The following is a 23,301-nucleotide window of genomic DNA, read 5'->3' as shown; positions in this document are numbered from 1 at the left end:
GCAACTAATGTTGCACGACCATGACCTCACTGTTTTGGTTTCACCACAGTGGGTTAAACGTTGACCTTTTAGATTACCATGTTTAATTGTTGACATGGAACTAAGTTAGAAGTGTTAAATCATCAACCTTAAACCCCTATGAGTAAAACATTTAACCATTCAGCACTCAACCATGACCACATGGATGTCCACCTGGAGAGGAGACCTCACACAAAGAACCTTGGGCCCCTATTCTTCACACTTTTCCCATAGTGTGCACTGGCACGCTCCACCTTCACAACCAATGCATCAATCTCTAGTGTCCTTCTGAAACAAGACCTCTATAGAGGATTGAGAAATTCTGAGGTGGCGTAGCCAATAAGGGCTCCCAGAATGTTTGAGCGGGGGGTTGAAGACTTGAGGGTGATCACACACACTCACCAGCTGCCTCTTCTTGGGGGGCAGGGCGGGGGGCGGGAAGAGGGGTATGGGAAGGGGCTCGTGGACCGAGTCGGTGCTGCTGAAGGAGTCGTTGAGGCCATAGACGTCCTGGAAGCGTTTGTTCCTCTGCTCATAGATGCTCTCATTCTGTGGGGTCTGGTAGAACACTGATGGCTGGGGCTCTGAGTAGTCCTCCACAAACTGCATGTACGCCAGGACTGGAGGGAGATTACATAGCAGGAGATTAAAAGTGATTCAAGTGAAACATTAAAACATGCACACTACCAGCCTCAATTTTCTTTCCCTCCATCTCTTCCAGTCCTATCCCTTCCTTTCTCAAGCACACCCCCCCCTCTCCATCTCTCCCTCTGCCACTCACCGTGCTTATTCCTCTTCTCAGGCAGTGGCGGTGGACTAGAGGGCAGGTCGGCGTTCTCGCTAGCCAGGTACTGGGTCACGAACACCCCCCCGTTGCTCTGGGGCATGGGCGAGTTGGGAGTGAAGAGGGGAAAGGGTGGCGTGGGGTGCAGCAGCTCCTCCTCCGACAGGTTTTCGTATTGGGAAGGGGACCTCTCGTTGAGGGGTCCCCCCGAGGAGCCACACCCGTCCTGATAAGGTGAAACCTGGGAGCTGCGCCGCTTCTTCTGGGGTAATGCTGGAGGAGCACTGATGCGGGATAGTTGCAAGGGGATGATGTGGGAACCGGGCTGGGGGGTCCAGTACTCGGACTGGGGTGGGTGGGGTTGTTGGTGGTGTGGGGCGGGTGGTGACCTGAACTGGGCGTGAGGAGGCACGGGGGAGGAGCACTCACTGTGGGACTCGGGGAGGGGGGACAGGGACATGACCCCTGAGGGGGTGGCAGTGGAGGGCAGGTGGGTGTCCCCTGTGAAGACAGCGAGGTCCTGGTGGAGGAAGTCATAGTCGGGGTCGTAACTCTCTGTGTTGTCTGGAGAAAAAATATAGGTTTTTACTGTCGCATACACCAGATAGGTGCAGTGAAATGTGTTGTAAGAGAGAGAGACAAGAGGTTAGAGAGGGGGACATTTGTAGAGAAAATAAGTGTTTGTGGTTAGGTGAGGCTGTTGACATGTAAAGTGGGTGTTTGTTCAGTCTATGTATTTTTGTCCATCTTTACATTCTATTGTGTGTATTTTCATTGTGTGCGAGAAAGTATGCACGTTCAAAAATGTGTGTTTTTCTATTTCGGTACAGACAGTGTATAAAGATCAACCGTGACTTGTCCACCTGGCCGTGCTGCTGCTCCAGTTTCAACTGTTCTGCCTGTGATTATTATTATTCGACCATGCTGGTCATTTATGAACATTTGAACATCTTGGCCATGTTCTGTTATAATCTCCACCCGGCACAGCCAGAAGAGGACTGGCCACCCCACATAGCCTGGTTCCTCTCTAGGTTTCTTCCTAGGTTTTGGCCTTTCTAGAGAGTTTTTCCTAGCCACTGTGCTTCTACACCTGCATTGCTTGCTGTTTGGGGTTTTAGGCTGGGTTTCTGTACAGCACTTTGAGATATCTGCTGATGTACGAAGGGCTATATAAATACATTTGATTTGACTATGATAACTGTCTAATTGTATGTATATGTGTTTGTGCCCCTACCCAGTGTCTCACAGCTAGTATTTCTGGAGCACTGTCCACTGTCCTGTTCCATGGAGCAGAGCTGCTCTTCAGACCTGCTGAGCTTCCCCATGCTGCTGTAGGGCGAGAGGCGCTGAGAGTCGCACCCATACGACTGGCTGCCCCCTGAGAAACGCCTCTGGAGGAACTCCTGCTCATAGTCCTGCTGCTGCACACACAGACAGACAGAGACAAAGACATACATAGAGACAGACATAGAGACAGACAGGCACATATACACAGACAGACACAGACAGACAGAGACAAAGACAGACATAGAGACAGACAGGCACATATACACAGACAGACAATCAAAGGAGAAACCATTTAAGTCGGCTACACAGTCAGTTTCATCAAACAATAGAAAACTTTGTGGATATATGATCCATTAATGGCCGGCCTAATCAAATCTGATTTAATCAGTCACTAGTTATGTAACACGTTATTTCACTATAGTCTGGTAATCCACCCTGATCATACTCTGATGCAGATGCTCTATAGTAGACCAGTGTACAAGACCACAGTATTACTATCGAGTAAGTGTGTGTTATTCAACCATAACCCTTGGTGTGGGTTGGTGGTACCTGACTGTGGACGCTGCAGGGCAGGCTGGAGCCGCGGCTCATGGTGGCCACCACTGCCACACGGGTGGGCGACGAGGCCGACTGACGCTTCTTTGGGGGCAAAGCTGGAGGAGGGCTGGAGAGAGAGAAGTAGGACGTAGGACAATCTGTGAGAATGGAGGTTTTTAGGCTTCTGATACCCAACCAGACTGACAAAAAAAAAACACACAGTTTACTGCTACTTGAGCAAGATTGTGGGATATGACACTGAGGGTTTGTTATGGTAATATCAGCATTTCCTGCTTAATGCCTCTTTTGCGATCACCTCTGGAATAGCCCAAACAGAAGTTGGGCTTTCCAGGTTATCATACTGCAATCATCACAAGTCAATGGCAGATTTAAAGGCACAACATAAAACCAGCAGGTCAAGGATACATGTGTGGACCATGACTAGGAAAGTGATGACAGTTATGATATATAAACACCAAACAGATACATATATGAATGTTTATATGACGACATCATTGGTACATACTCATGCACCAAGTTCTTCCTGATTGGATGAGGGCTTCATTGTGTGGCGTGATGCAATGACACATGATTAGGAACTCAAGCATGCAAGACAAGACACTCCACCAATCAGGCCCTCCACCTATCAAGACTCTTCCGGGGACGGGATTGGACAGTTATTAAGGAAGCAGGATGTCACAATGCAGGGGGATGACCCTACTGGCTAACGTACGTGTCAGTCTTTGTGGATCTCCGTTGGCCAGCGAAAGTGGGGCCAGTAGCCAAGTGTGCTCTGTTCCCAGGACAACATGGAGAGAGGGATGGGAAGTAGATAGAGACAGAGTGAAAGAGAGAGGAAGACAAAGTAAAGAGAGACAGACAGCAGTGCACCTCAAAAGCCTAGTAGTAATATTCAAGGTTGTGATCTAATCTTCCGGCCAAGTCAAAGGCCTATGGATTTTTCATAGCTCCACTTCCTTAAGCCCACAGAAAATGAATGCCTGTCTACCTGTCTACCACCTTCCGTCTCTTATGACGACCCTTTTTCCACTAAAGAGGAGAAGATCATCTAGGCCAGTGGTTCCCAAACATTTTATAGTCCCGTACCCCTTCGAACGTTCAACCTCCAGCTGCGTACTCCCTCTAGCACCAGGGTCAGCGCACTCTCAAATGTTGTTTTTGCCATCAATGTATGTTGTAAAAAAAATTGTAAAAGCGGTACATGGTCGCTGCCCATATCATTGCATAATGCAGAAAATACACAAGAGTTCAGGGGCCTTGCTTTAAAAAAGTTAACCATTTTCACTGTAGTGTCCAAAACATATTTCAAGCTGTCAGGCATTCCCTTGGCAGCAAGAGCCTCTCGGTGGTGCTGCAGTTTACCCAAGTGGCGTCGGGAGAAACTGCTTGCATGCCCATTACCACTCCACGTTGTCTCCCTGTCATGGCTTTTGCGCCAACAGTACAGATACCAACACATCTTGACCACCAAAGTCCATTTGATGTCACAAAGCTGTCCAGTACTTAAAAAATATCCTCTCATGTTGTCCTGGTTTCCAGTAGTTTTCAGAAGAGGTTGTCTTCCTTAATTGACCCCACATAAACTTAACGGACATATATCCCTTTCTAGGGAGTTTTTCCTAGCCACCGTGCTTCTCCACCTGCATTGCTTGCTGTTTGGGGTTTTAGGCTGGGTTTCTGTACAGCACTTTGAGATATCAGCTGATGTACGAAGGGCTATATAAATAAATTTGATTTGATTTGATTTGATAGCAGGAGCTGTGACTCATCCAGCTGCAACACATACAATTCACTGGTTTGTATGCAAAGTAGTAATTGTTTCAAAACACCTCCTGCCATGTCACTGATGCGTCGTGAAACAGTGTTGTTTGATGAAGATATTGTCTGTATAGTTTTTCGGGAGCCTTTTCCCCCAACAATGTCCCAACCATATCCTCAACAGCAGGAAGAATTAAGTCAAACGAACTAAAAAAAGTTCTGGGACACTGTAAAGTCCATGGAGAATAAGAACACCTTCTCCCAGCTGCCCACTGCACTGAAGATAGGATACACTGTCACCACTGATAAATCCACTATAATTGAGAATTTCAATGAGCATTTTTCTACAGCTGGCCATGCTTTCCACCTGGCTACTCCTACCCCGGTCAACAGCACGTCTGAGATTCCCAAAGATTGGAAAGCAGCTGCGGTCATCCCCCTCTTCAAAGGCGGGGACACTCTCGACCCAAACTGCTACAGACCTATATCTATCCTACCATGCCTTTCTAAGGTCTTCGAAAGCCAAGTCAACAAACAGATTACCGACCATTTCGAATCTCACCATACCTTCTCTGCTATGCAATCTGGTTTCAGAGCTGGTCATGGGTGCACCTCAGCCACGCTCAAGGTCCTAAACGATATCTTAACCCCCATCGATAAGAAACATTACTGTGCAGCCGTATTCATTGATCTGGCCAAGGCTTTCGACTCTGTCAATCACCACATCCTCATCGGCAGACTCGACAGCCTTGGTTTCTCAAATGATTGCCTCGTCTGGTTCACCAACTACTTCTCTGATAGACTTCAGTGTGTCAAATCGGAGGGTCTGCTGTCCGGACCTCTGGCAGTCTCTATGGGGGTGCCACAGGGTTCATTCTTGGACCGACTCTCTTCTCTGTATACATCAATGATGTCACTCTTGCTGCTGGTGAGTCTCTGATCCACCTCTACGCAGACGACACCATTCTGTATACTTCTGGCCCTTCTTTGGACACTGTGTTAACAACCCTCCAGGCAAGCTTCAATGCAATACAACTCTCCTTCCGTGGCCTCCAATTGCTCTTAAATACAAGTAAAACTAAATGCATGCTCTTCAACCGATCGCTGCCTGCACCTGCCCGCCTGTCCAACATCACTACTCTGGACGGCTCTGACTTAGAATACGTGAACAACTACAAATACTTAGGTGTCTGGTTAGACTGTAAACTCTCCTTTCTCCAGACCAACATCAAACATCTCCAATCCAAAGTTAAATCTAGAATTGGCTTCCTATTTCGCAACAAAGCATCCTTCACTCATGCTGCCAAACATACCCTTGTAAAACTGACCATCCTACCAATCCTCGACTTCGACGATGTCATTTACAAAATAGCCTCCAATACCCTACACAACAAATTGAATGCAGTCTATCACAGTGCAATCCGTTTTGTCACCAAAGCCCCATATACTACCCACCATTGCGACCTGTACGCTCTCGTTGGCTGGCCCTCGCTTCATACTCGTTGCCAAACCCACTGGCTCCATGTCATCTACAAGACCCTGCTAGGTAAAGTCCCCCCTTATCTCAGCTCGCTGGTCACCATAGCATCACCCACCTGTAGCACGCGCTCCAGCAGGTATATCTCTCTGGTCACCCCCAAAACCAATTCTTTCTTTGGCCGCCTCCCCTTCCAGTTCTCTGCTGCCAATGACTGGAACGAACTACAAAAATCTCTGAAACTGGAAACACTTATCTCCCCCACTAGCTTTAAGCACCAACTGTCAGAGCAGCTCACAGATTACTGCACCTGTACATAGCCCACCTATAATTTAGCCCAAACAACTACCTCTTTCCCTACTGTCTTTATTTTATTTATTTAGCTTCTTTGCACCCCATTATTTTTATTTCTACTTCGCACATTCTTCCACTGCAAATCTACCATTCCAGTGTTTTACTTGCTATATTGTATTTACTTTGCCAACATGGCCTTTTTTTGCCTTTACCTCCCTTCCCACCTCATTTGCTCACATTGTATATAGACTTGTTTATACTGTATTATTGACTGTATGTGTGTTTTACTCCATGTGTAACTCTGTGTCGTTGTATGTTTCCAACTGCTTTGCTTTATCTTGGCCAGGTCGCAATTGTAAATGAGAACTTGCTCTCAACTTGCCTACATGGTTAAATAAAGGTGAAAAAGAAAAAAAAAAGAATTCTGTCAAGTTGGTTGTTGATCATTGCTAGACAGCCAATTTCAAGTCTTGCCATAGATTTTCAAACTGATTTAGGTCAAAACCTTAACTAGGCCACTCAAGAACATTCAATGTTGTCTAGGTAAGCAAGTACTCCAGTGTATATAAGGCTTTGAGTTTCAGGTTATTATCCTGCTGAAAGGTGAACTTGTCTCCCAGTGTCTGTTTGGAAAGCAGACTGAACCAGGTTTTCCTCTAGGATTGTGCCTGTGCTAAGCTCTTTTCCACCCCCCCCCCCAAAAAAAAACTCCCTAGCCCTTGACGATGATGAGCATATCCATAACACGATGCAGCCACCTCCATGCTTGAAAATACACAGCTCAAAAAAATAAAGGGAACACTAAAATAACACATCCTAGATCTGAATGAATGAAATATTCTTATTAAATACTTTTTTCTTTACATAGTTGAATGTGCTGACAACAAAATCACACAAAAATTATCAATGGAAATCAAATTTATCAACCCATGGAGGTCTGGATTTGGAGTCACACTCAAAATTAAAGTGGAAAACCACACTACAGGCTGATCCAACTTTGATGTAACGTCCTTAAAACAAGTCAAAATGAGGCTCAGTAGTGTGTGTGGCCTCCACGTGCCTGTATGACCTCCCTACAATGCCTGGGCATGCTCCTGATGAGGTGGCGGATGGTCTCCTAAGGGATCTCCTCCCAGACCTGGACTAAAGCATCCGCCAACTCCTGGACAGTCTGTGGTGCAACGTGGCGTTGGTGGATGGAGCGAGACATGATGTCATGACATGATGTGCTCAATTGGATTCAGGTCTGGGGAATGGGCGGGCCAGTCCATAGCATCAATGCCTTCCTCTTGCAGGAACTGCTGACACACTCCAGCCACATGATGTCTAGCATTGTCTTGCATTAGGAGGAACCCAGGGCCGTCCGCACCAGCATATGGTCTCACAAGGGGTCTGAGGATCTCATCTCGGTACCTAATCTCATCTCGGTACCTAATGGCAGTCAGGCTACCTCTGGCGAGCACATGGAGGGCTGTGCGGCCCCCCAAAGAAATGCCACCCCACACCATGACTGTCCCACCGCCAAACCGGTTATGCTGGAGGATGCTGCAGGCAGCAGAACGTTCTCCACGGCGTCTCCAGACTGTCACATGTGCTCAGTGTGAACCTGCTTTCATCTGTGAAGAGCACCGGGCGCCAGTGGCAAATTTGCCAATCTTGGTGTTCTCTGGCAAATGAAAAACGTCCTGCACGGTGTTGGGCTGTAAGCACAACCCCCACCTGTGGACGTCGGGCCCTCATACCACCCTCATGGAGTCTGTTTCTGACCGTTTGAGCAGACACATACACATTTGTGGCCTGCTGGAGGTCATTTTGCAGGGCTCTGGCAGTGCTCCTCCTTGCACAAAGGTGGAGGTAGCGGTCCTGCTGCTGGGTTGTTGCCCTCCTACGGCCTCCTCCACATCTCATGATGTGCTGGCCTGTCTCCTGGTAGCGCCTCCATGCTCTGGACACTACGCTGACAGACACAGCAAACCTTCTTGCCACATCTCGCATTGATGTGCCATCCTGGATGAGCTGCACTACCTGAGCCACTTGTGTGGGTTGTAGACTCCGTCTCATGCTACCGCTAGAGTGAAAGCACCGCCAGCATTCAAAAGTGACCAAAACATCAGCCAGGAAGCATAGGAACTGAGAAGTGGTCTGTGGTCCCCACCTGCAGAACCACTCCTTTATTGGGGGTGTCTTGCTAATTGCCTATAATTTCCACTGTTGTCTATTCCATTTGCACAACAGCATGTGAAATTTATTGTCAATCATTGTTGCTTCCTAAGTGGACAGTTTGATTTCACAGAAGTGTGATTGACTTGAAGTTACATTGTGTTGTTTAAGTGTTCCCTTTATTTTTTTGAGCAGTGTATAAAGAGTGATAGTTAGTGATGTGTTTGCCCCAAACATAATGCTTTGATTCAAGACAAAGTTAATTTATTTTACACACTTTTTGCAGTAATACTTTAGTGCCTTATTGCAAACCGGATGCATGTTTTAGAATATTTTTTTTCTGCACAGGCTTCCTTCTTTTTACTCTCATTTAGGTTAGTATTGTGGAGTAACTACAATGTTGTTGATCCATCCTCAGTTTTCTGCTATCACAGCCATTAAACTAACTTCCTCCCCAGCAACTGAGTTAGGAAGGATGCCTGTATCTTTGTATTGACTGGGTGTTTTGATACACCATCTAAAGTGTAATTAATAACTTCACCGTGCTCAAAGGGATATTCACTGTCCGCTTGAATTATTTTTACCCATCTAACAATAGGTGCCCTTCTTTTCGAGGCATTGGAAAAACTCCCTGGTCTTTGTGGTTGAACCTGTGTTTGAAATTCACTGAGAGACCTTACAGATAATTGTATGTGTGGGGGTACAGAGATGAGGTAGTCATTCAAAAATCATGTTAGACACTATTATTGCACACAGAGTCCACACAACTTATGTGACTTGTTAAGCAAATGTTTACTCTTGAACGTATTTAGGCGTGCCATAACAAAGGGATTGAATACTTATTGACTTAAGACATTTAAAAAAATGTTTTTTATAATTTGTAAAAATAAAACAAAATCCACTTTGACATTGTGGGAAATTCACAAAATCTCAATTTAATCCATTTAAAATGTTAAATTCAGGCTGTAACAACAAAATGTGGAAAAAGTCAAGGTGTGTGAATACTTTCTGAAGGCATTGTATGTTGTAGATTAATAGAATTCCTCTTTAAGATAAAAGTTTTCTACCAAATTTGTTTGAAAATGATGGATAAAGAGACTACAGCCCTGGTCAAAAGAAGTGCACTACACGGGGAATAGGGTGCTATTTGCGAGATACCATGACACGTTTCAGACTCAATTAGACCGAATTCATAAATAGACCCTGACATCATGTCAATCAAAAATGATTAATGCTGACTTGCATCAACATTCCAGTATATCTACACTTCACCTCCTCTCTGGCAGAATTCTAAAATAAAACATTCAGAAGTTCTCATGCAACAGCACAAAAAATGATTTATGCTGACCAGCACAAACGTTTCAGTTTTATCTTCACTTCAATTCCTCTTTGGCAGAATTCTAAAAAGAAAAAACTTCCAGAAGTGCCCACGCAACAGCACCACAGAAGCAGTCCCTTACACCATGTGGCACTGGACCGCTTCTGCTTTTTTTCTGACTGCAGAAACTCGAGACTGCAGGTTCCTTCTCATTACTGTGGCAGGGGAGAACTTCTCTTTCCACTGGGAACTTACAGTAACAAACATGACCGCTTTAAGACAGTCAGAAACAGGAACTTGAAAGTGATAGAATGACAATTTCACTCATTGAAATCAGTGTGCGACAACTCATACAGAGAGTGAAATATTATTTGTTTTTGTTTCACTAAGGTAAAGAGAGTCTGAGCGGGACAGTACTGAAAAAACACTCTCACGCTACATGGGTGCATCTCAATAGTCTCAAGTAGCTTCATCTCCTCATTTCTTCCAAGTTAAATAAATATCTCACTCTAAATATCTGGAAGAAGCCAATTCAATGAATTGCAGATGAGGACAGGGCGATGAGAAGATAAAGCCCTACACAACTGAAAATGTTGAATACACCATATTTAAGACCCAGGGAAAAACTCTGGGCCCTAAAACTAAAATCCCCTAAAGATTCAGTCTGGTCCAGTGGGCCCTGGTGCATACTATTGGTATGCCACTGTCGATTATATCCAAAGATGGGAGTCCAGTGCTACTCACCTGAGCGCATCCATTTTCAGGCCAGGGAGGGGGGGTTTGGGCGGAGCTACGTCCTCCTCTGCCACGTCCGTCACAGCCTCGGTGAGCGGGGTCTTACTCAGGATCTCCCTCTCCCGTTCTGTCAGTGGCAACTCTGACCTGCTGGGAACAGAACAGGAGAGAGAGTCCGTGTGTGTGACAGAGATAGACTGACAGGAAAAAGTCTGGTGTATGTAGGGTTGTTTGTGTGCGTTCACTCACCTCTCTGGTGTAGTGATAGGTGGTGGTGGGGGTCTGTTGGGTGTGGTGGGGGAGGGTTGCTCCTGTTTCTCTATGGTGAGTTTGACCAGCTCCTGTTAGAACCACACAACTTCAATGTGTACAGTATACTGTTTTCAATCAGATTAAGATGTGTTCATTACATAATTTAGACAAAAACTGAGTGGTCAGAGAGCAGACCTGGGTCAAATACATTCAGTTGTAAAGACTTTTGAAGTATTTGCACATTCAGGACCATTCCATTTGGTGACATTGTACCAGGCAAGCTAACCAAACCACAGCATGCGTATTTGAAAGTAGGCCTATTTGACAAATGTATTTGCCCCAGCTCGGCAAGGGAGAAACAGACACTATGACCCTCTCTGAGAGCCGTGGAATGCTGCAAGCTATCGTTTCACAGACCCACCGACTGTCCCTCTTACCTTGACCCCATCCAGAACGGCTTTGATGACTGTCGTGACCGCGACCACGTTGTCCTTGTCATCAAGGTTGATGCCGTCCAGCATGACGTGGTCGGACCAGCGGATCAGGTTGGCAAGGCTCTGGTACACCCGGTTGTGACACGACGACACAGCCGAACTGAGGAGAAAGGAGAGAAGTGACAGTAAATGACAGGAAGGAAGAGATGGACAGAAAGGGGAGGCTGAGATTGGGGGGGAATGGAAAAGTAAAGATGAAGAAAAAGGGGGAGGGCGTAGAACAGTAGAGTGATGGCAGGTTTACAGGAAAGAGGGAAGAAAGGATGGAAACAGAATGGAAGAGGGGAACAGAGAATGGAAGAGGGGAACAGAGAATGGAAGAGGGGAACAGAGAATGGAAGAGGGGAACAGAGAATGGAAGAGGGGAACAGAGAATGGAAGAGGGGAACAGAGAATGGAAGAGGGGAACAGAGAATGGAAGAGGGGAACAGAGTGGGGGTGTAGGGAAGAGGAGCGAGGGATACACATTTCATGTCGGATTCTGTAGATTGAGAATACGGACAACTAGCTAGACTAAAGGACCACATCTCTTCTCCCGCACTGTGACAGCCATATGCGTTAACTCAATGTCTCCCCCGAGGGGATTTATTGAGGAAGTGTGTGTGTGTGTGTGACTGGAAAAAGTGTGTTTGTGGTGGTATTAAGTGGAGAATGTGTGTCTGTTCTGGTTTAGGTGTATGTGGCTGTGCTGAATGGACCATTGAGAAACAGTAGGGCGTGGTGGAGGTTCAGACCAGTCACAACACGCTGCAGCTGATTCACAACTCTGGAATATCCCTCCTGTCTCTACAGGATACAGCTCAGAGAAATAGCATCTATACAACGGTCCTCCCCATGAGTTTACCAGTCAAATTTCAAGGGTTACAGGTTCCAAGCCTTTTCTCTAGATTCGATTTCCATGACACTGCTACAGTAGAGCTAAGGCCTGTATGGGCAAAATGGAGCCTAAGACCGGGGCTAAGGCTCGTGGCCACAATGAACAAACTAAGTGGGCAAGAGGAGAGAGCCAAGCAAAAGACCATTCAGCAATAACAACTGGAGTCATAATAAAGCATCTCAAAGTAGAAGTGCAGCTGATCTAGGATCAGATTTGATTTTTAGATCACGTTGAATAAGATTACATGGACAGTGGGGACCTGATCCTAGTCTAGTCTAAGACACTTTATGAATACAGGTACTGGACCCAGGTGGTTCCAGAAGCAGAGGGGTAGGACTCGAGTCCCTGAGGCGGGTTGTGATCTGGGACGGTTGTCACCAACCTTTTCCGAGCCGAGATCAGTTTCTGAGTCAAAACGCAGGATGAGATCTATCGCTCAGAATTAAAAAAACATGACATGAAAAACATTAGCCTATGCAACATTAACCTATTAAAACCAGTTCTGTAGCAATGAGGTGTGTGCAGTAGGCGATAGACCCAATACAATGCTTGAATTTCCCTGCCAATGGCATTGCAATGTTGTTCTTCTCAGATGTTTTTATTATATTTCAAAACTTGAGGTATATGATCACACTGGTATTATAAAACGGGTGGGTCTAATCCTGAAAGCTGATTGGTTAACACCGCAATCTAGCCGGTGTCTATTTCACAAGTTACCACCCGCTAAATCTATGACGTTGAAATGCATTGTATGACTTGTGGGGCAGAGCTGAGTGAGCATAAATTGAAATAATTTCCATAATTTGTTTTATTTTACTGGACTGATGGTGCCTGAATCTGATGGTCAGTCTCAGTGGGGGGAGACTACGTCTTCCAGTTGGTGGCGAAACTCGAGTTAGCACTTCATGATTTGTTACTCCTATGACCAAAGAACGGGAAATATTCCTTGATATTAAAAAAGACACAATAATAATAATAATAACAAAACAAGCCTATCGATACACTTTGTTGCACGAGTGGATAAGAAGAAGCGTGTGGCTCATAAAGTGTTGAATAAAGTGTTGACAGTGCTGAATAAATAGGTAAACATTAACTCAGTCAGAATAACAGGAGCTCTTTCCAGATATGAAATACCAGAGCACACCGGATGAACACTCCAGGAAGCCTGAGGTGATTATGTCTCACTATGATGTCACCAAGTGTAGCTCCTGATGATGTCACAACATCCGTTCTCCTTTTTGAGCAACGTTCAAACAGGACACATCAAAAGCAGCTAGATAGCAGTTGATGATCAAACCACTTCAATGAGGTTGTTACATAACGTCTTGGGGAATGGAGACACCATTTGTTTACATTATTTTGTGGCAAAACAGCAGGAACATTCTGTGAGAATGTAGTACGCAGCCCATCTCACTAAGGGGCAACATGCCTAGGCTATGACTGGGTAACAATATGTAAGGAATGACCAACGGTCTCTCCTAAATGCTCAAAATGGTATATATATGACACAACAAAAACAACAAAGTGAATAGAAATTTGGTAACAAAAAAACCTCACCAAAATAAAAACAAAATACGGTATGATCATATACTGGGCCAAAGATCCCTCACCAATGCTGAATACTAACCAAAGCCCAGTTCCTTTGACCTATAGTACCCAGTCAAAAGTTTGGACACAACTGCTTATTCAAGGGTTTTTCTTTATTTGTACTATTTTCCACATTGTAGAATAATAGTGAAGACATCAAAATTGTGAAATAACACATATGGAATCATGAAGTAACAGAAAAACAAAAAAAGTGTCAAACAAATCAAAATATACTTTAGATTTTTCAAAGTAGCCACCCTTTGCCTTGATGACAGCTTTGCACACTCTTGGCATTCTCTCAACCAGCTTCACCTGGAATGCTTTTCCAACCATCTTGAAAGAGTTCCCACATACGCTGAGCACTTGTTGACTGCTTTTCCTTCACTCCGCGGTCCAACTGATCCCAAACCATTTCAATTTGGTTGAGGTCAGGTGATTGTGGAGGCCAGGTCATCTGATGCAGCCCTCCATCGCTCTCCTTCTTGGTCAAATAGCCCTTACACAGCCTGGAGGTGTGTTTTGGGTCATTGTCCTGTTGAAAAATAAGCGATCATCCCACTATGTGCAAACCAGATGGGATGGCGTATCGCTGCAGAATTCTGTGGTAGCCATGCTGGTTAATTGTGCCTTGAATTCAATATGAATCAGACAGTGTCACCAGCAAAGCCCCCCACACCATGCTTCATGGTTGGAACCACACGTGGAGATCATCCATTCACCTACTCTGCGTCTCACAAAGACACGGCGGTTGGAACCAAAAGCAAGTCTCTTCTTCTTATTGGTGTCTTTTAGTAGTGGTTCTTTTGCAGAAATTCGACCATTAAGACCTGATTCACGCGGTCTCCTCTTTCTGACCTAGAATACGTGGACAACTACAAATACCTAGGTGTCTGGCTAGACTGTTTCTATTTCGCAACAAAGCCTCCTTCACTCACACTGCCAAACTTACCCTAGTAAAACTGACTATCATACCGATCCTCGACTTAGGCGATGTCATCTACAAAATCGCTTCCAATACTCTACTCAGCAAATTGGATGCAGTCTATCATAGTGCCATCCGTTTTGTTACCAAAGCGCCTTATACCACCCACCACTGCGACCTGTATGCTCTAGTCGGCCCTCGCTACATATTCGCTGCCAGACCCACTGGCTCCAGGTCATCTAGAAGTCTATGCTAGGTAAAGCTCCGCCTTATCTCAGCTCGCTGGTCATGATAACAACACCCACCCGTAGCACGCGCATCCCCAACGCCAACACCTCCTTTGGCTGCCTTTCCTTCCAGTTCTCTGCTGCCAGTGACTGGAACAAATTGCAAAAATTGCTGAAGCTGGAGACTTTCATTTCCCTTACTAACTTTAAACATCAGCTCTCTGAGCAGCTAACCGATCGCTGCAGCTGTACATAGTCCATCTGTAAATAGCCCACCCAAACTACCTACCTCATCCCCATATTGTTTTTATTTACTTTGCTGCTCTTTTTGCACACCAGTATCACTACTTACACACCATCATCTGCTCATCTATCACTCCAGTGCTAATCTGCTAAATAGTAAATACTTTGCTACTACTGCCTATTTATTGCCTTACCTCCTCATGCCATTTGCACACACTGTATATAGAATTTCTTTTTTTTCTATTGTGTTATTGACTGTACGCTTGTTAATTCCATGTATAACTCTGTTGTTGTTTCTGTCGCACTGCTTTGCTTTATCTTGGCCAGGTCGCAGTTGTAAATGAGAACTTGTTCTCAACTAGCCTACCTGGTTAAATAAAGATTAAATATATATATTTTTTTTAAACAGTTGATGTTGAGATGGGTCTGTTACTTGAACTCTGTGAAGCATTTATTTGGGCAGTCCTCATGAGAGTCATTTTCATCATAGCGCTTGATGGTTTTTGCGACTGCACTTGAAGAAATGTTCAAAGTTCTTGAAATTTTCCGGATTGACTGACCATCGTTTCTCTTTGCTTATTTGAGCGGTTCTTGGTCTTTTACCAAATAGGGCTATCTTCTGTATACCACCCCTACCTTAACACAACTGATTGGCTCAAACTCAAATAAACTTTTAACAAGGCACACCTGTTAATTGAAATGCATTCCAGGTGACACCCTCATGAAGCTGGTTGAGAGAATGCCAAGAGTGTGCAAACCTGTCATCAAGGCAAAGGGTGGCTACTTTGAAGACTCTAAAATCTAAAGTATATTTTGACTTGTTTAACACTTTTTTTTGGTTACTACATGATTCCATGTGTTATTTCATAGTTTTGATGTCTTCACTATTATTCTACAACAATAATACAAAATAAAGAAAAACCCTTGAATGAGTAGGTGTGTCCAAACTTTTTGAGTGGTATTGCACATACCATCTTAAACACTAGCCTTTCTCCTGTCCCGTCTCAGCCCACGTACTTGTGTGTTATCCGGGCCTCCACCTGCACCAGAGGTAGAATAGCCTCCAGCACCTTGCTGGCCGAGCCAGGCAGCATCTCCAGCACCTTCTTCTCCACCACCATCTTGTCCACGATGGTCTTGAAGTAGCGCAGTGCGCTCACCACCTCCTTCTCCTGCTCCTCCAGCCGACTCACCTTCTACAGAAAAGAAAGAAATAGAATTACATTTTCAACTTGGGTTGTGTTCAGTAGGCACCAAAAGGATGAAAACAGAGTGAAATGGGGAGGTACTATTTGAACTTGTCCAATGAGAAACGCTCAGTCGTTTTCTGTTGCAAAATGGCCCTAATGAACACAATGAAACATGGTAAGCTTGGAGGAAATCAGCTGTCCATTTGACATAATAATTGATGGATGGAGAAAATGCCATTTCCAAAGAGCTTCATCCAGGGTTTAAAATTAAAGCACACCCTTTGACGAAAACAACATTGTAATTTAGCATGGTCCAAAAATATTTAGATATATTAATTATAATCCACATAATAATTCACATTTGACGTTGCTGTTGGATTATTTTCCTGTCTCAAATTAAGATCCGAGTGTACAAAACATTAGGAACAACAGGTGAATCCAGGTGAAAGCTGTTATCCCTTATTGATGTCACTTGTTAAATCCACTTCAAATCAGTGTAGATGAATGGGAGGAGACATGGATTGTGTATTTTTAAGCCTTGAGACAATTGAGACATGGATTGTGCATGTGTGCCATTCAGAGGGTGAACAGACAAGAAATAATATTTAAGTGCCTTTGAACAGGGTATGGTAGTAGGTGCCAGGCACACTGGTTTGAGTGTGTCAAGAACTGCAACACTCCTGGGTTTTCACGCTCAACAGTTTCCCGTGTGTATCAAGAATGGTCCATCACCCAAAGGACATCCAGCCAACTTCCCATAACTGTGGGAAGCATTGGAGTCAACATGGGCCAGCATCCCTGTGGAATGTTTGTCACGGCATGTAGAGTCCATGCCGCGACAAATTGGGGCTATTCTGAGTGCAAAAGGGGGTGCAACTAAATATTAGTAAGGTGTTCCTAATGCTTTGTACACTCAGTGTATGTACAAAACTGTCAGGGAATTGAAGTCATTATACTAAAGCCTTGGGAGTGAGAGTTTATTCAGGAAACTGGCCAGCTTCAGTTCCATTCATGTGTGTATGGGTGTGTCCCTCAAATGGCACCCTATCCCCTATGTAGTGCACTACTTTAGACCAGGGCTTTATGGGTAATAGTGCACTATATAGGGGATAGGGTACCATTTGGGGGGGGGAACACCTACTGGTGGTAGCACCTGTTACCCCTCCATAGGCAGCACTCACAACAACTCGGAAACCACAGGAAACTCACACAATAGGGCAGAGCAATACAATACAAAGCAAGGTACTGGACGGAAAACCACACACGTAGGTAAACAAGTGCACGGGATAGGTGGGAGAGCTGGGTTTCCCACAGCAAGCACACACACACAGACGATTCTAGAGGTCGACCGATTATGATTTTTCAACGCCGATAACCGATAATTGGAGGACCAAAAAAAGACGATACCGATTAATCGGACGATTTTTTAAATTGATTTGTAATAATGACAATTACAACAATACTGAACAAACACTTATTTTAACATAATATAATACATCAATAAAAATCCATTTAGCCTCAAATAAATAATGAAACATGTTCAATTTGGTTTAAATAATGAAAAAACAAAGTGTTGGAGAAGAAAGTATAAGTGCAATATGTAAGAAAGCTAACGTTTAAGTTCCTTGCTCAGAACATGAGAACATATGAAAGCTGGTGGTTCCTTTAAACATGAGTCTTCAATGTTCCCAGGTAAGAAGTTTTAGGTTGTAGTTATTATAGGAATTAAAGGACTATTTCTCCCTATACGATTTGTATTTCATATACCTTTGACTATTGGATGTTCTTATAGGCACTTTAGTATTGCCAGTGTAACAGTATAGCTTCTGTCCCTCTCCTCGCTCCTACCTGGGCTCGAACCAGGAACACATCGACAACAGCCAACCTCGAAGCAGCGTTAACTATGCATAGCAAGGGGAACAACTCCTCCAAGTCTCAGAGCGAGTGATGTTTGAAACGCTATTAGCACGCACCCCGCTAACTAGCTAGCCATTTCATATTGGTTACACCAGCCTAATCTCGGGAGTTGATAGGCTTGAAGTCATAAACTGCGCAATGCTTGAAGCACAGTGAAGAGCTGCTGGCAAAACGCATGAAAGTGCTGTTTGAATGAATGCTTACCATCGCTCCAGTCAGACTACTCTATCAAATCATAGACTTAATTATAACACACAGAAATAGGAGGCTTAGGTCATTAATATGGTCGAATCCGGAAACTATCATCTCGAAAACGTTTATTCTATCAGTGAAATACGGAACCGTTCCGTATTTTATCTAACGAGTGGCATCCCTGAGACTAAATATTCCTGCTTCATTGCACAACCTTCAATGTTATGTCATAATTACGTAAAATTCTGGCAAATTAGTTCGCAACGAGCCAGGCGGCCCAAACTGTTGCATATACCCTGACTCTGCATGCAATGAACGCAAGAGAAGTGACAATTTCACCCGGGTTAATATTGCCTGCTAACTTGGATTTCATTTAGCTAAATATGCAGGTTTAAATATACACTGCTCAAAAAAATTAAAGGGAACACTAAAAGAACACATCCTAGATCTGAATGAATGAAATATTCTGATTAAATACTTTTTTCTTTACATAGTTGAATGTGCTGACAACAAAATCACACAAAGATTATCAATGGAAATCAAATTTATCAACCCATGGAGGTCTGGATTTGGAATCACACTCAAAATTAAAGTGGAAAACCACACTACAGGCTGATCCAACTTTGATGTAATGTCCTTAAAACAATACAAAATGAGGCTCAGTAGTGTGTATGACCTCCCTACAATGCCTGGGCATGCTCCTGATGAGGTGGTGGTTGGTCTCCTGAGGGATCTCCTCCCCGACCTGGACTAAAGCATCTGCCAACTCCTGGACAGTCTGTGGTGCAAAGTGGCGTTGGTGGATGGAGCGTGACATGATGTCCTAGATGTGCTCAATTGGATTCAGGTCTGGGGAATGGGTGGGCCAGTCCATAGCATCAATGCCTTCCTCTTGCAGGAACTGCTGACACACTCCAGCCATGAGGTCTAGCATTGTCTTGCATTCGGAGGAACCCAGGGCCAGCATATGGTCTCACAAGGGGTCTGAGGATCTCATCTCGGTACCTAATGGCAGTCAGGCTACCTCTGGCGAGCACATGGAGGGCTGTGCGGCCCCTCAAAGAAATGCCACCCCACACCATGACTGACCCACCGCCAAACCGGTCATGCTGGAGGATGTTGCAGGCAGCAGAATGTTCTCCACGGCGTCTCCATTTTGCAGGGCACTGGCAGTGCTCCTCCTGCTCCTCCTTGCACAAAGGCGGAGGTAGCGGTCCTGCTGCTGGGTTGTTGCCCTCCTACGGACTCCTCCACGTCTCCTGATGTACTGGCCTGTCTCCTGGTAGCGCCTCCATGCTCTGGACACTACGCTGACAGACACAGCAAACCTTCTTGCCACAGCTCACATTGATGTGCCATCCTGGATGAGCTGCACTACCTGAGCCATTTGTGTGGGTTGTAGACTCCGTCTCATGCTACCGCTAGAGTGAAAGCACCGGCAGCATTCAAAAGTGACCAAAACATCAGCCAGGAAGCATAGGAACTGAGAAGTGGTCTGTGGTTATCACCTGCAGAACCACTCCTTTATTGGGGGTGTCTTGCTAATTGCCTATAATTTCCACCTGTTATCTATTCCATTTGCACAACAGCATGTGAAATGTATTGTCAATCAGTGTTGCTTGCTAAGTGGACAGTTTGATTTCACAGAAGTGTGATTGACTTGGAGTTACATTGTGTTGTTTAAGTGTTCCCTTTATTTTTTTGAGCAGTGTATATACTTCTGTGTATTGATGTTAAGAAAGGCATTGACGTTTATGGTTAGGTACATGTTGGAGCAACGACAGTCCTTTTTCACGAATGCGCACCGCATCGATTATAACACAGGACACGCTAGATAAACTAGTAATATCATCAACCATGTGTTGATGATATTAGTGATTAGTGATTATGATTGATTGTTTTTTATAAGATAAGTTTAATGCTAGCTAGCAACTTACCTTGGCGTCTTACTGCATTCGCGTAACAGGCGGGCACCTCGTGAGGCAGGTGGTTAGAGCGTTGGACTAGTTAACTGTAAGGTTGCAAGACTGAATCCCCGAGCTGACAAGGTAAAAATATGTCGTTCTGCCCCTGAACAATGCAGTTAAACCACTGTTCCTAGGCCGTCTTTGAAAATAAGAATATTTTCTTAACTGACTTGCCTAGTTAAATAAAGGTATTAAAAAAAACTAATCTGCCAATTCGGCGTCCAAAAATACAAATTTCCGATTGTTATGAAAACTTGAAATTGGCCCTAATTAATCGGCCATTCCGATTAATCGGTCGACCTCTAGACGATTCTACACACACACACACCTTGTTGACGGGTTTCTCTTGGCTCTTGACCACTGGTTCGACCTGCAACTGCTTGCCCTTCTTCGATGGTGTCCTCTTGATCTTGGGAGAGTGGAACTTGTCCATCAGCTTCATGGTGAAGGAGGAGAGGTGGGAGCGCTGCGAGTCTGAGGAGGAGAGGAAGAGAGCGATGAGACGTCAGTCAGAGGAGAAAGAATGGCAGAGAGGGGAAATAGAAGTAGCCTGGTAGATATGTAGGACTTTGGCACCACAGTGAATGTCAGAGAAGTAGGCTAAAGCAAAAACCATGGAAAAACCCAGCACAAAATGAAAGGAAACATTTTGAAACAGACAAAAATGGGGAGAAATTTCTAATGCTTTACCCTAATGAACACAGCCCAGGCTAAAATAGAGAAACCATAAGAGTCTGAGGGAGATCAATAAGAGACAGTGCCAATCAAATGATCACAACCCTGACAAAATGGCATTGCAGTAGCAGTGTTTCTGTCAGTGCAGAAGGTCCTAGCGGTTGTACTAGCATTGGCACAGCAGGCAGTGTAGGCCTATCTGTCTGTGTTCAGCTGAGGGTGCAACAGAGATGCTATCAGGTCTTATCACATTCTCATTTCCACTGTCTGTCCCCAGACTTCCCTCGGCTGATAACATTGCTGCTGGTCGCTCCCATCTCTGAGAGGCCAGGCAGATCGGGAGTACACACACAAACGCACGCACGCACACACGCAGGTGGGCGCAGACACACACGCATACAGGAGCTGACAGATACACACACGAAAACATGCACACACACTCCAATCGCCACTGTCCATTGAGAATAGGCTGGTTAGTGGGAGAAGAGATGGAGAGATGAAAATCACTTTATGTTGCATAATTGCCAGCAGCTTCATAATAGCAGAGTCATTCAGAGGAGTTTCCCCAAGCCGCTGCCTGAGTGTTGAAGATATTTGGGAGAGAAGAGAGTGCTTCCCGTTACTCTCCTCCCTGGAGAACCTCCCCCCTCCCTCTAACTCCATCTCCGCGATGTACACACACAGACAGACAGAGGTAGGAGATAAATACTAAATAGCCCTGTTATAAAAGAGAGAACGAGAGAGTGAATGAGAGAAGAGAGACAGGACAGAGCTGTTCTTTAGCTGATGTAATCCCCTGTACAATGTAGTGACCATATTAATAGATCCAGACTTGACTTCTATGGTAGTGACAGACATCTGGTTGTGGACCATCATCACTGCAGAACCACTAGGGGAAAACAACATAGGCCTCCATTCAGTGTGTTGTCTCTTTTTCCTCCAGTCAACAACAAAAAACACAAGCATTCCAGGGTTGAATGGCAGGAAATCGGTTATCGAGATTTACCGCCCAAAACCACTCCCTTGTCCCGGGACAAATAACTGCAAGAAGCCGATAAATTATAAAAAATGATTTGTATGAACAACATGACGTGAAATGGAACTGTTAAATTATACGCAATGTCTAAATGTGGCTTCTCTATGGCCTTCTCTCTACATGATCAATCATCAACGCTCAGGCTGGGGACAGACAGCCCATTTCAGTATGGAGCGCAGTTCACAATGCATGTAGACCTATCATCTCATCATGGCAACTAGTTTTCTTGTGACAGGTTGGCTCTACATTTGCTGCAGCACAGCCTATTCTACAGTAGAACCACTCCAGAGTACAGGCCTCAGTGTAACGCTCATTCCTTCGACAATAAACGTGAATCTGACCATCACCCCTGGTGAGACTAAACCGTGACTCGTCGGTGAAGAGCACTTTTTGCCAGTCCTGTCTGGTCTAACGACGGTGGGATTGTGCCCTTGGGCGACGTTGTTGCCGGTGATGTCTGGTGAGGACCTGCCTTAAAACAGGCCTACAAGCCTTCAGTCCAGCCTCTCTCAGCCTATTGCGGACAGTCTGAGCACTGATGGAGGGATTGTGCGTTCCTGGTGTAACTCGGGCAGTTGTTGTTGCCGCCATCCTGTACCTCTCCCACAGGTGTGATGTTCGGATGTACCGATCCTGTGCAGGTGTTGTTATACGTGGTCTGCCACTGTGAGGATGATCAGCTGTCCGCTCTGTCTTAGGCGTCTCACAGTACGGACATTGCAATTTATTGCCCTGGCCACATCTGCAGTCCTCATGCCTCCTTGCAGCGTGCCTAAGGCACATTCACGCAGATGAGCAGGGACCCTGGGCATCTTTCTTTTGGTGTTTTTCAGAATCTGTAGAAAGGCCTCTTTAGTGTCCTAAGTTTTCATAACTGTGACCTTAATTGCCTACCGTCTGTAAGGGGGCGGTATTTTCACGTCCGGATGAAAAGTGTGCCCAAAGTAAACTGCATATTATTAGTAGATTTGGATAGCAAACACTAAAACTGTTTTAATGATGTCTGTGAGTATAACAGAACTTATTTGGCAGGCAAAACCCAGAGGACAAACCATCCAGGAAAAGTTTTTTTTTAGGTGAAAGTGTTTTCAATGTGGATCTAGATTTGTAAGGCACTTGCTTGCAGTTCCTATCGCTTCCACTGGATTTCAACATTCTTTAGAAATTGGTTGATGATGAAGAAGTAGGGCTGTTCAGAATGAGGGTTGAGTCTAGTGTACTGTTGTGGTTGGGGAGCGCGACCTGAAAGCTCGCTCCACTTTGTTTTTATCCGCTATTGAACGCAGTTTATCCCGTTTTAAATTATATTGATTATTTACGTTAAAAAAATATC

General features: G+C 44.8%; 1 protein-coding gene across 7 annotated transcripts in view; it reads right to left on the bottom strand.

Annotated features, from left to right (window-relative positions):
- Positions 1-23,301, bottom strand: part of rapgef1b (Rap guanine nucleotide exchange factor (GEF) 1b) — an 85,293-nt gene that overhangs the window by 24,831 nt on the left and 37,161 nt on the right. For 2 of the 7 annotated variants that reach the window (XM_031802309.1, XM_031802310.1), the window contains exons 2-11: positions 20,586-20,731; positions 16,009-16,187; positions 11,079-11,235; positions 10,639-10,730; positions 10,399-10,539; positions 3,360-3,419; positions 2,639-2,753; positions 2,037-2,223; positions 800-1,366; positions 421-638 (exon numbers count right to left, since the gene is read on the bottom strand). In XM_031802309.1, coding sequence (XP_031658169.1) covers positions 421-638; positions 800-1,366; positions 2,037-2,223; positions 2,639-2,753; positions 3,360-3,419; positions 10,399-10,539; positions 10,639-10,730; positions 11,079-11,235; positions 16,009-16,187; positions 20,586-20,731 — 1,862 coding nt within the window. The remainder of the gene's footprint in view (positions 1-420; positions 639-799; positions 1,367-2,036; positions 2,224-2,638; positions 2,754-3,359; positions 3,420-10,398; positions 10,540-10,638; positions 10,731-11,078; positions 11,236-16,008; positions 16,188-20,585; positions 20,732-23,301) is intronic. The other 5 variants (XM_031802312.1, XM_031802311.1, XM_031802315.1 and 2 more) reach the window with 5 other exon arrangements.

Source organism: Oncorhynchus kisutch, linkage group LG23 (assembly GCF_002021735.2).
Source record: "Oncorhynchus kisutch isolate 150728-3 linkage group LG23, Okis_V2, whole genome shotgun sequence".
NCBI lineage: Eukaryota > Metazoa > Chordata > Actinopteri > Salmoniformes > Salmonidae > Oncorhynchus > Oncorhynchus kisutch.
The sequence above is the reverse complement of the archived record's forward strand: the minus strand, read 5'-3'. Positions and strand labels throughout refer to the sequence as shown.